This window comes from Elephantulus edwardii, unplaced genomic scaffold, assembly GCF_000299155.1.
Source record: "Elephantulus edwardii isolate Elephantulus edwardi_28Jun2011 unplaced genomic scaffold, EleEdw1.0 scaffold00017, whole genome shotgun sequence".
In the NCBI taxonomy this organism is placed as follows: Eukaryota; Metazoa; Chordata; class Mammalia; order Macroscelidea; family Macroscelididae; genus Elephantulus; species Elephantulus edwardii.
The window spans coordinates 26,760,596-26,772,605 of record NW_006399767.1 but is presented as its reverse complement, the minus strand read 5'-3'; the positions used below and the strand labels follow the sequence as shown (position 1 = coordinate 26,772,605).

The following is a 12,010-nucleotide window of genomic DNA, read 5'->3' as shown; positions in this document are numbered from 1 at the left end:
GTTTATGCCTCTTAAAAAATGTATTTGCAATGAATAAGTCATTGATTGTGCAAAATTCAATCATTCTATCTCCAGCTTCATTTCTGTCACCAAGTCCGTGTTTTCCAACTACTGATTCTTCTTCCCTGTTCCCCACTTTTGCGTTCCAGTCACCCCGATGAATATAAGGGGGAGAAACTTCCACAATATAAATGAATAAAATATAATGTAAATTAAAGCCTGTATAAAACACAACAGTGTACATGCCTGAAATACAGTGTGGTTGTTGTGGACCGTCACGTTGGAACCAACTCATAGCTGACCTGCCAGCAAGTTTTCAGAGATAGTAAATAGTATGGGAGGAGATTGCCTATCCTTCTCCCGCAGAGCAGCTTGTAGATTCGAACCATGTGTCTTTGGGATTGCAGTGCAGTTTCTTACCACTAGGCCACCAGAGCCCCCTTGTTCATATAGTATCACAGAAACAATAATAAATTGATTGAAATGCAGCTAGTAATAATAATGATAATAAATGGAATTTCTGCTCTCAAGTCTCCTAAAGTAAACCATTTAACAATTACAGAATATTAAGAAATAGAGGAGGTGGGGGGAAAAATCTCTATTAGTCTCCTGTATGGAGACTATTTGAAATACATTGTCTAGAATTTGCTTCTGAATACTGCAGACTTCTAAGTCCATGACATCAGCATAGTTAGTATTTGGAAGACTTTAAATCCTGGCTTTGATTATTTAATAGTGTGTTTGTTTATAGGTCTATGAATATACAGATGGTGTAGCCAGACCTCTTATTCCTTGTAATGGTTCAGGGACATTTTAATCATATGCTATAGTTATTCAGAATAAGTCTTCTCTAAAAAGAAATTATTTTGGAGAGAAGATCTGTAGTCTTCATTTTTATTTCTCCTGCTCTCAAAACTTTAGTATCTAAACCTCAAAGCACAGGAGGTATGGACTTCATCAAGTTAAGGCATTTGTGATTTGAAAGTATTCTGGCCCGATGTTTATGTTATTTTTCCTGAAGCTCATCATCAACTTTTCAGGGGGTAAAAAAGAAAACTTTTAGGGAATCTGGAGTTTGCCTGAGTCCAGGAGAATTTATCAGGATAATAACTACACTGTGAAACTGGCTTAAAATTATATGCACACACTGAGGGAGCTCTGGTGGGCTAGTGGCAAGAAGCTGCAGTGCAATCCCAGAAGTAGTGGTTCGAATTCACCAGATGCTCTGCTCAAGAAGGAGGGGCAATCTCCTCCTGTATCATTCAGATCCGATTTGACAGTACACACACACACACACACACACACACACACACACACACATAAAATTAAATTAAAAATAAAAAAAATTATATGCACACACTATTTAGATGTTTTTGCGTCATAGAATGAACTGCTGGCCGCATCAGGGTTGACTGTATCTTCATTCTGCTCCCAAGTACACATATTCTTGGACAGTTGTCCTGCTGTGACATCTCTCCTTTAGAGCAACCTACCCCCAATCTGGTTATTCTGTTGGTCACAGTTAGACAGTGACTGATAGTATCTTTTCTTTGTGGCAGAAATACTGCTTTCCACATAACAGAGAAGATATTTTTTTCCAGCTTTGATTTATTGTCTGCCCTGGAGAAAAAAGTGGTGATGGCAGGGGAGCAAGTTTGGATTAAGGAGTAATTTAGTAAAGAGTAGAATTTTTTTCTGTTGAAACTCAGTTACTGACACATTCACTGTGGCACATGGCTTCTTGAGCAAAGTAATGAAGGCTTGAGAAGGAGAAGCTTTATTGTAAAATTTTATTCTCATAGCTGGTAGGGGCTAAACCACAAGGAAATGACCACTGTACGTGTTACCTATATTACATACAGGGAACTCTCATTAGAAGTCTGAGGAGGGAAGGGATATCTAATTGGGTAAAGAAGTCATGTAACCCAGGAAATAACTGGCCATTCTGGGTCCTGAATCAGAACTGAGTTTTACGACCATTGCACTTCTTTGAGCTCTCTGGGGGTCTTGGGTGAGTCTTCTCTGGGAGATAGGTTTTGCTATCTGCAAAATGGAAGGGCTGGAGCCAGGTGCTCCGTGGCTGTGAGTGTAATGGTGTTGCCATGGGGTTAAAGCCCTGGCTCACTCTCCTCATCTGGTTAAAAATGAAGCCAGGTGAGAGAGACTAAAGTAGGGGAGAGTGCTGAAGCTACCCAGATAACACAGTGACAGCAATTTCAGTGGCCCTTGGGAGAACTGATTTTAGTGGATAGCATGGGAGCCAATAGAAGAGCTAGTGTTGGTCTTGCTCAGAATAAATAATCCCATTGGAGGCCAAGGCCCTTTTGGAGTGTTGGGCCTAAAGTGTAGACTGAGGCCCTGTTGGAGTGCTAGGCCAAGAAGAAAGGCAGAAGTGAAGGTAAAAAGTCAAGGTAGGTATAGAAAGGTACAGTCCAAAGATCAGGACAAGCCTTCCACCTTGGAAGAGAAGTAACTGAGGAGGCAGTGTGCCACTGAGGTAAGATGGTGTTTAGGGCTTTCTTCTCTGGCTGTGCCTTGGAGCCATAGTCTGGGCCAATGAGATGATGTGATGTCAGTTCAAACTTTGGTAGTGGTGGTGGTTATGTATCATCAACTCACAGCCACCCTATGTTCAATAGCTCTGAACCTTACTCTATCTTGAACCAGTCTGACTGTCTCCAACACACATATCACCATTACCTGTGTCAGTCCGTCTCATCAGGGTCTGCCTCTCCTGTGTTGTCCTTCTACCCTTGTAAGCAAGATGTCCTCCTTCAAGGACTGGTCCCTCCTGGCAGCATGCCCAAACTATGTGAGATGGAGCTTCAAAATCCTTGCCTCCAAGGAGCAACTTGGTTTCATCCTCTCTAGGACAGACCTTTTTATCCCCTTGGCAGTCTATGGTATGTTCAAGACTCTTTTCCAATACCACAACTCAAAAGTACAATAATTCTTCTGTCACCCTTAGTCATTTATCTAGCTTTCTGATGCATAGAAAGCAATAGTGAAGACTGTAGCCTGGATCAGGCACACCTTTGTCTCTAGGCTGACATCTTGGTAGTTCTTATTCCAGTCCACTATCTTGGACATCACTTATGTGCCTAAATCACTAATTCCATACATGTCTGTGTCTGCTTCCTGGCTCTGATCACTCATGTGAACTTCTGCCGCTCTTACCTTGTTGGTTCTAATCCTGACAACAGTTTGGGTCCCTTTCAACTCTGACATTTGAAGCTCTGTGATTGTAGTTATCCTGCATGAAAACCAGGCACTTAGTGAACACAGGTCCAGTGTGTCTGATATGGAGGTCCTGCTCCAGAAAGAATGTCAGAGGCCAGGCATCAAGCTGTCAGCTACCTCTCAGTGTGAAGCATGCCTGGGGCTGTATGGGAGCTCCTGTGGTATGGTATGCAGAACACTGGTAGAATCAGATTTCTAAGGCCCTGCATAACTGATAGCCATGTGTGTATAAACTTGCATAACACAAATTCCTATCTGGAAGGCCTGTGGTATTAAGTTGACACTCTGAACTGCTTAATGGTCCCTCTTTGTTCCCTTAATTGTGTTCCTGTGAAGAGTCAAAAGGAATAAATAATACAGGCAAATGGCTTATTGTAATGAAAGAGCTTTTCGCTTCCCAGGTGGCAGGCAGTAAGTGGAGGTTCCTGCTGTGCTGAGCAGAATTTTAGAAAGAGACTGTCATTCTGCCTTTAGAGTGGTATCCTTGTTAACAAACAGGAGCTGTGGCTTCTCTCATTTAGTTTGAGGCTGCCAGAATACTTGTTGTCTCATTAGGCTATAGTGAGCTATGTCTTTGAAAACGGGAAGCTGATGAATTGCAAACCTGACATGTCTCCAGTGAGCTCAGAGATGTGTCAGTGTGAGGCGAGTTCTGTCTGTATGCAAAAACAAAACAAAAATAAAACCATGTTTGTAGGGTGCTATTATTTGTTAGATGGAATTGAGAGTGTTGCTTGATCATAATATGTTTCTGGTCTAATACAAACTGACAAAAAGAAATTCTGTTTTGGCTTGCTTTCCGAATATCACAAAACCAAAACTGAATGCCATCAAGTCAGTTCTGACTCACAGTTGACTCTCTGTTAGGTTTCTGAGGCTATGCAAATCTTTTTTTCCCCCTTCTTTTTTTAAAAAATTTTTTTTATAATTATTAATTTTAATGAAAAATTTACAGCGACTTTGGATTTCCATTCATTCATTGTTGCACTTTTCTCCCTGTCCACCCCTCCCCCACCAGTACGCTCTTCTCTTTGAAAAATAAAATAAAAACTCTTTCATTGTTTTACAACTCCCTCCCCCTCACTATGCAGCAGCCTTCTTTCTGGACTCCTGTCATGACAATAATACCTAATCACATATCCCTTTTAAACAGTTCTCTCCCTCATCTGTTTCAATGCAATATACATTATTTATCCCATCTTTCTCAGTCTCCCTCCAACCCCGATGTCAGTCCTGTTTTACAACAGTGGCACTATGCAGTATTTGTCCCTGTGTGACTGAGATACTTCACTCAGCATAATGTCCTTCAGGGTCACCCATTTTGAATAATATTGCATGAGTTCCTTGTTTTTCAATGCAGCGTAGTATTCCATTGCAGTTGTGTAAATCTTAACAGAGGAGACTGTCCGTCTTTCTCTGAAGGAGCCACTGGTAGATTTGAATTACCAAACTCTCTGTCTTTGAGTTAGCAGTGTAAATTTCTACAGCTCATGTTACCAGAGCTCCCTTTTCCTAACATCTAGAATCTAAATATGGCTTCAGTGGCCTACTGAGTGGAGATACTGAGCACTAACGCAAAGGTGGTGCCTCTCAGGCAATTTGAATCTACCATTGGCTCTGTGCGTGAAAGATGGATCATCTCCTATGTGACTTATAGCTTCTGAAGATCTACTAGAGGGTCAGCTGTGAGCCAGTTCCAACTTGATGGTAGTGAGAAAAAGGGTATATAAATATCCATCATTTGCTTGTGAAGCACTGTGTATTCTTAGGGCAGATATTTCACAACTATCCACTAAAACAAGGATCTCTGTCACTTCTCCTAGTGTAGCTATGGCACTAATTCTGGTTGTTTCTTACTTGGTCCAAAGTGAAGCCTGGCTTCACAAATACCATAACTAGCTGAAGCTGCCAGGTCATCATTATGTATAGGCGCTACCTCTGGTCTAGTCATTTTACCAGGGACACTTGACTACTTAGATTAGGAATTTCTTCATGGCCTGTGCTGCTTTTATTTCACTTAACACTGTAGCTACTGTATTTTTTTTCTTCAGTTGTTATTGTTATGTCGTCGAGTCATTTGCGTCTCATAGCAACCCTGTGTACAACAGCCCTAAAACTTGCTCTGTCCTGTGCCATTCTCACTGTCTCTGACACACCCATCCCGATTACCCCAGTCACTGAATCAATCCACGTCATAGAGGGTCTTTCCCTCCTGCGCTGTCCCTCCATCCTCCCAAGCATGACGTCCCTCTCCAAGGACTGGTCCCTCCTTGCAACATGTCCATAGTACATCAGACGAAGCCCCAGAATCCTTGCCTCCAAGGAGTAGCCTGGTTTAACCCTCTCCAGGATGAACCTGTTTGTTTTGTTAGCAGTCCATGGTACATTCAATACTCTTCTCCAGCACCACAGCTGAAAGTTATCAATTCTCCTTCTATCCTCTCTAGTCATTGTCCAGCTCTCTGATGCATAGCAAGTGATTGTAAAGACCATGGCTTGTATCAGACACACCTTAGTCTTCCTTAGTGACACCATTGGTCTTCAGTACTTTGGAGAGGTCCCTAACAGCAAACTTACCTTTGCAATATGTCTTAATTTCCTGGCTGCTGGTGCCAAGAGTGTTGACTATGGAGCCAAGCAAACTAAAGCTGTTAACAATCTCAATCTCTTCACCATCCATCCTGATGCTGCCAATAGACTTCATATAAAATTACATGATCATAAATGTGGCAGGTAGCCAGCTTTGGGAAAATGTTTCAATATATCTCCCAGGACCTTTGGGGAAAAAAGCTTAATATATATGAATGATTGCATAAAACACAATTTACATGAATGAAACACAATGTGTATGAATGATTGTGTATGTAAACCAATTAAAAAAATATTTTTAAAACCAGAGAAAGGCTTAGAAACCGCTTTGTTTCTAGTAAATGTGAAGTGCAGGGAGTTCATTGGAGGTGGTTTTAATTCACTTGTGGAGGTGTGAAGGATCCCACACATTTAATGGTACTTTGTGTATATATTAGGAAAAGAACATGGAGGAAGAGGCCTAATGAGGCAGTGTGGTTAAAAAATACTTGGATTTGTTATCCACAAAGAGATCGTACAGAACCCTATGGAGCAAGAGAGAGGCAAGGAATTTCTTGGATTTGATTTCTAGTCTTTGGAAGAATAAAATGAGGGAGGGTAAGGAAAGCACTATAAGGCACAGGCATGGAGATTTATGTGTGCATCCAGATAAGAGCGAGGCATTGGGATTCTATGGGACACAGTGGGACTCCTCCTTTTCTTCCCCACCCCATCACATACCTTTCCATTTTCTTTGTTTTCATTTTCTTTTTTTACCTCAGTGGTAATAATAGAGCCAATAATCTAGAACATAATTCGGAGCACTTTGTCTTGGTATAGATGAGAAGTCCTGTTTTGTTTTTCTCCTCTTAGGTTCTGGCCTTGAGACCCAGGAGCCAAGGCAGTGCGGCCCGGGAAGACGATGAGCATCCTTATGAACTGTTGTTAACAGCAGAAACGAAGAAGTTGGTGTCAGCGGATGGAAGACCAAAAGGTACAACCCCCTCAACCTCTGCAGAAACAACTCCCAAAAGATTTCCAGAGCTTGTGATCCTGGATGGAAAAGTGACCATACTGTAGTTATAATGTACCTTGGGACAAAGCAGCTGAGTTTCATGACACTCTTGGGGTGTAAAGTGGCCTTTCATTTACTATTTCTGGGCTATAAAGCCAAAGAAGTTGGCTTGTCATCTCCGTGCATGTGAAAGAGAAAAAGGGAAAGACAGAAATGGTAAATGTAGAAGGAGAGACCACCAACCTCACAACAGAGATTGACTTAGGACCTCAAATTATAAACTCTCAACTTAATGTTGTAGAAAAGCAAGCCCAACAGGTCAGTCCCTGTAGGTTTAGCCTGACAGAACAAACTGCTTTTGAAAGAGTTCTAACCTCTGAGCTAAACTCTTCAGGGGAGGGCCTTGTGATTGGCTGATAACAGTAACTGGAGTGCTCGGTCGCCTTGGCCTACTTTCATTGCCTCTGCACAATCCAGTCTCCTCTGTAAGGGAGTGCTGCAGGACAGAGATCCAGACGATGTAAACGCAGTCACGACAAAGGTGAGTGCAGCACTGAGGAGTTTGTGCCCATACCTGTTCCCTGAGGAAGAACAAAAAGGGGGAATGCAGTTGACACTGCGATTTTTAGGAACTCCTGTTACTTTTTCCGAACTCCATAGCCTCTGTAAAGGTATTAGGTCTTTTGCGTTATTAGTGCTTTTTCCCAGTCTTGAAACAATCCACGACTCAGGTAAAATTTAGAGATGCAGTGGTTCCTTTGAAATGCCCTTTACTAGGCCTGTCAGAGGGTAAAGATGACAGAAAGAATGTATTCATGTGTGTGTGTGACATTGCAGCCCTGTTTTTTGCTGTTGTTTCCTGTAATTGTGATTTTTAAAAATTGTAGTTTGTGTGAAATTTTTCAGAGTATGTCAGTTTTCCATTCAGTATTTTATAGGCATTTCATTTTGTGGCATTAATTGCAGTCCCCTCAGTGTATCAGCACTCTACTCACTTCTTCCCTGAGTTACCCATTTCTGTTTGTCCTTCTTTCCTGCCCCTTCCTGCCTTTTGAACTTTATTTTCTGACAAATGCTGGCCTTTGGTCTTGTTTAAGTGTGGTGTGTGTTCCTTACTGGTGTTATTGTTAGCTTTAGACATGTAGTTGTTAACTTTGACTGACAAGTGATATCCAAGTGTGGGTTCTGGTGCAGATTTGAAGGGTGTCTAATGGACTTGTTGTTGTTGTGTGCCTTTGAGTCAGAACTGATTCATAGCTGACTCTCCTCAGTGGGTTTTCAGAGGTAGTAAGTTGCATGGGAGGAAATTGTTCATCATTCTACTGTGGAACTTCGGTGGCAAGAAGTTGCACTCCAATCCTGAAGGCATGCGGTTCGAGGCCTCCAGCAGAGGACAAGGATGGACAGTCTCCTCCTATGCAGTTCACTGCCTCTGAAATCCCACCAGAAAGTCAGTTATGGGTCAGTTCTGACTCTCTGGTACATAGCAGCAGACAACTGTGGTGCTAGAAGCTGATGGATCCAAACTGTAGGCCTTTGGGAATTGCAGTGCAGGTTCTTACCATTAGGCCAACAGAGCTTCTCATAATGGCCATAGTCTTAAAGATTCTACTGCTCTCTAGGAAACCAATAAATCTAGTCTTTTTTACAGTTCTGAAGTTTGTTTTACTTTTTCTTCATACTCTGTCCAGAACTGTCTATTGTAATCCCTTCTGTAGTAGATTGGTCGAGGAATGATAGCTGGACATGATCTGGTTCTTCTGATCTTGGGCTAGTAGATGCAGTAGTTTGCATGGTCTCTCAGTCCTTTGGGCAAATTATTGCCTTGAGCCTTTGATTTTCTTCACTCTTCTTTGTTTCAGTGGGAAAAGACCATTAGTTGCATTTTAGATGGCCATTTGCAAACTTTTAATATCCTAATCACTACTTACCATTATAGAATGTAGAATGTTACCTTTGTGGACTAAGCTTAGTGTAGACCTCATTTTAAATGGTCCTGTTTGAATTAATTTCTCTTTTGGTGACATGCAGAAACTTTATGAGCATACTAATAGTAGGGGTTCTTTGTTTGATTTTAAAATAATTTTTATTGAAAGAGTTTATAAAATGCTACCATTTAAATAAAATCCATCATTATTGTGAACTATTATCTGAGTTTTGACATATATAGTTATATAACTGCCACCACAATCAAGATAAAGAGTAATTTCAACCCATTAAATAATTCCCTTGTGCCCCTTTGTAGTTAACGCATTTTCCATCCCTTATCCCTGGCTCTTATTACTCTGATGTCTGTCCCAATACTTTGTCTTTTTAAGAGAGTCATATTGATGAAATTATGTAGTACATACCCTTTTGAGTGTGGCTTCTTTCACTTCCTATTATTGTTTTTTAGGTGCCCTTTAGTTGAGTACTAGTCATAGTGACCCTGTGAATAACCCTGACCTATCCTGTGTCATCCTCATCATCCCAGACACACTTGAGCATATTGCTGCAGTCACTGTCAGTCTTTCTGGTTGAGGATCTTCATCTCTTTCACTGACCCTTCACTTTTCCAATCATGATGTCCTTCTTCAAGGAATAGCCTCTCTTAGCAACATGCCCAAAGTATGTGAGATGAAGCTTTTTCATCTTCTTGTTGTGAAGTGTTGTAGAATTGCTTGTGGCTCCTAGCAGCCCTGTGTATAACAGCTCTGAGCCCTGTTCTGTCTCGAGCCAACCTCATTATCTCCAACACTCTTACTGCCATTAACCCAGTCACACTGAGTCAATCCAAAGTCTTCCTTTCTTGGACTGTCCCTCCACCCTCCCAAACATGATGGCCCTCTCTAAGGACTGTTCCCTCTTTGCAGCATGCTCAAAGTGTGTCAGACAGAGCTTGAGAATTTTTGCCTCCAAGGAACAGCTTAGTTTCACCCTCTCCAGAACAAAACTTTTTTCTCCTAGCAGTCCATGGTATATTCAATACTATTCTCCTGCATGACAACTCAAAAGCAAAGGTTCTCCTTCTATCCCTAATCGTTGTCCAGCTTTCTGAAGCATAGCAAGTAATTGTGAAGACCATGGCCTGAATGGGGCACATCTTAGTCTACAGACTGACATCATTGCTCTTCAGTATTCTAGCAAGGTCCCTAACACGAGATTTTCCCAAGGCAATTCGTCCTTTGATTTTGCTGGTACTGAAAGTGTTGATTGTGGAGCTAAGCAAATGAAAGCTGTTAACGATCTCAATCTTTTCACCATCTATCATGTTGTTGCCAGTGAGCCCAGTAGTGAGAATCTTTATTTTCTTGATATTGTACTTCAATCCATATTGAAGCCTGTAGACCGTGACCTTCTGCAGCAAACACATCAGGTCCTCCTCAGTTCAGCAAGCAAGATTGTGTCATCTGCATAATACACTTTGTTGATGAGTCTTCTTCCAGTTCTAATGCCATGTTCCTCCTTGCAGAGCCCCGCTTCCTGGATGATCTATTCTGCATGTAGATTGAAAAAGTATGGAGATAGGATGTATCCCTGGCTTAAATCTTGCAGTGTTCCCTTGCTCTGTTCTGATGACTGCGTCCTGGTCCAAGTATAGGTTTTGCATAAGCACAATCAAGTGTTCTGAGATTCCCATTCTTCTCAGATTAATACATTTCAGAGTCATCTGTGTTGTTGCATGTATCAGTAATTTGTTCGTATTTCAGTGTTGAGTAGGAATGTACTACAGTTTACATATTCTCTACTTGAGGCACATTTGGGTTGTTTACTGTTTGGAGTGATTACAAATAGTCAAACATTGATTTTGTGTATAGGTTTTTAGTTCACTTGAATAAATGCCTAGAACTAAAATTACCAGGATGAAAACAACAGGGACAGAGATTGTGAGGATGGTGCAAGGTTCTGATCGATCTGTCTGTCATTCATAAGGTTGCTGTGCATCATAGTTGACCTGATGGCACCTAACAACAGTCACTTATTTCTAAGCTGCTGCATATACTTCCCAGTAATTAATTCTAGCCATTCTAATAGATTTATAGTTATATCTCATTGCGGACTCATAACTATGATGTTAAACTTTTTTTTTCTGTATGTTATTTACTTATTCAAATTTTCACTCGTTTTTAAAATTGGGTAAATTCATTTTGGCCACAAGTCCTTCATCAGATATATGATTTTTCTCTCAGTTTTAAGCTTCTGTTTTTAATCCTTTCACCATATCTTTTTTTAAAAAATTTTTCCCTTCACAGTATCTTTTAAAGAGCAGAAGTTGTAAATTTTTGTGAAATCTAATTTGTTTAACTCTACCTTAATTAATCATATATAATAAATTTTTTGGTAACCCAAAGTGTCAAATATTTTCCTCCTTTGTTTTTTTCTAGAAGTTTTATAACTTTAGTTTTTATATTTATATCTAGAAAAATATGTATATATTTAGTCAATTTTTGTATATGATACAAGGATAGGTATAGATGTCTTTTTTTTGATACATGGATGTTTGGTTGAATTGCTTTTGTAACTGTTGGGTTTTTTCTAGATTGTTTTGGCTATTTCAATTCCTTTGTCGTTCCATATAAATTTTGGAATCAGCTTATTGGTTTCTATATTAAAAATCAAACTCCTGCTGAGGCTTTTATTGTGTTGCATCTATACGGATATTATTAATCCTTAAGAATAAGTGATTAATGCTTAATTTGAAAATGGTTCTTAGTGAAGGAAGATGCTTTAGAATGATGAAATAAAGAGATTCCAATGCTTTTGTCTCCTCAAGACTTAGCCTAGAACCGTTACAATATAGCTACTGGTTCAGCCTTTGCAAAGAGGAAAAGGAAAAGTTGGGTGAACTTCTTAAACTGGGGCCAATCTCTGTAGCTACCAAAAGTCATTGATAGAGACTTTGTGTTCCTAGGCCAGTAGATCTTCAGGTTAAGGAGTCCTGATGCACACCTTTCTTGATTTCTAAATCCTTTCTTTGTTCTAACAGCCTCTTGGTCTAGGTCTAACTTTTGCATAAGCACAAGTAAGTGCCCTGGGACTCCTATTGTTCTCAGTGTTAGCCATAATTTGCTGTGATTCACACATTCAAATGCCTTTACATAGTTAATAAAACACAGTTGATATCTTTTTGGTACTCTCTACTTTGTGAGGATTCATCTAACATCAGTAATGATGGCCTCTTCTAAATCTAGTTTGAATTTCTGGAAA

The 12,010-nt window shown here is 40.4% G+C and overlaps 1 protein-coding gene across 2 annotated transcripts in view; it reads left to right on the top strand.

The window, feature by feature from the left end:
• ANKS1A (ankyrin repeat and sterile alpha motif domain containing 1A) overlaps positions 1-12,010 on the top strand; it is a 287,821-nt gene that overhangs the window by 146,496 nt on the left and 129,315 nt on the right. For both annotated transcript variants that reach the window (XM_006882059.1, XM_006882058.1), the window contains exon 10: positions 6,682-6,802. In XM_006882059.1, coding sequence (XP_006882121.1) covers positions 6,682-6,802 — 121 coding nt within the window. The remainder of the gene's footprint in view (positions 1-6,681; positions 6,803-12,010) is intronic.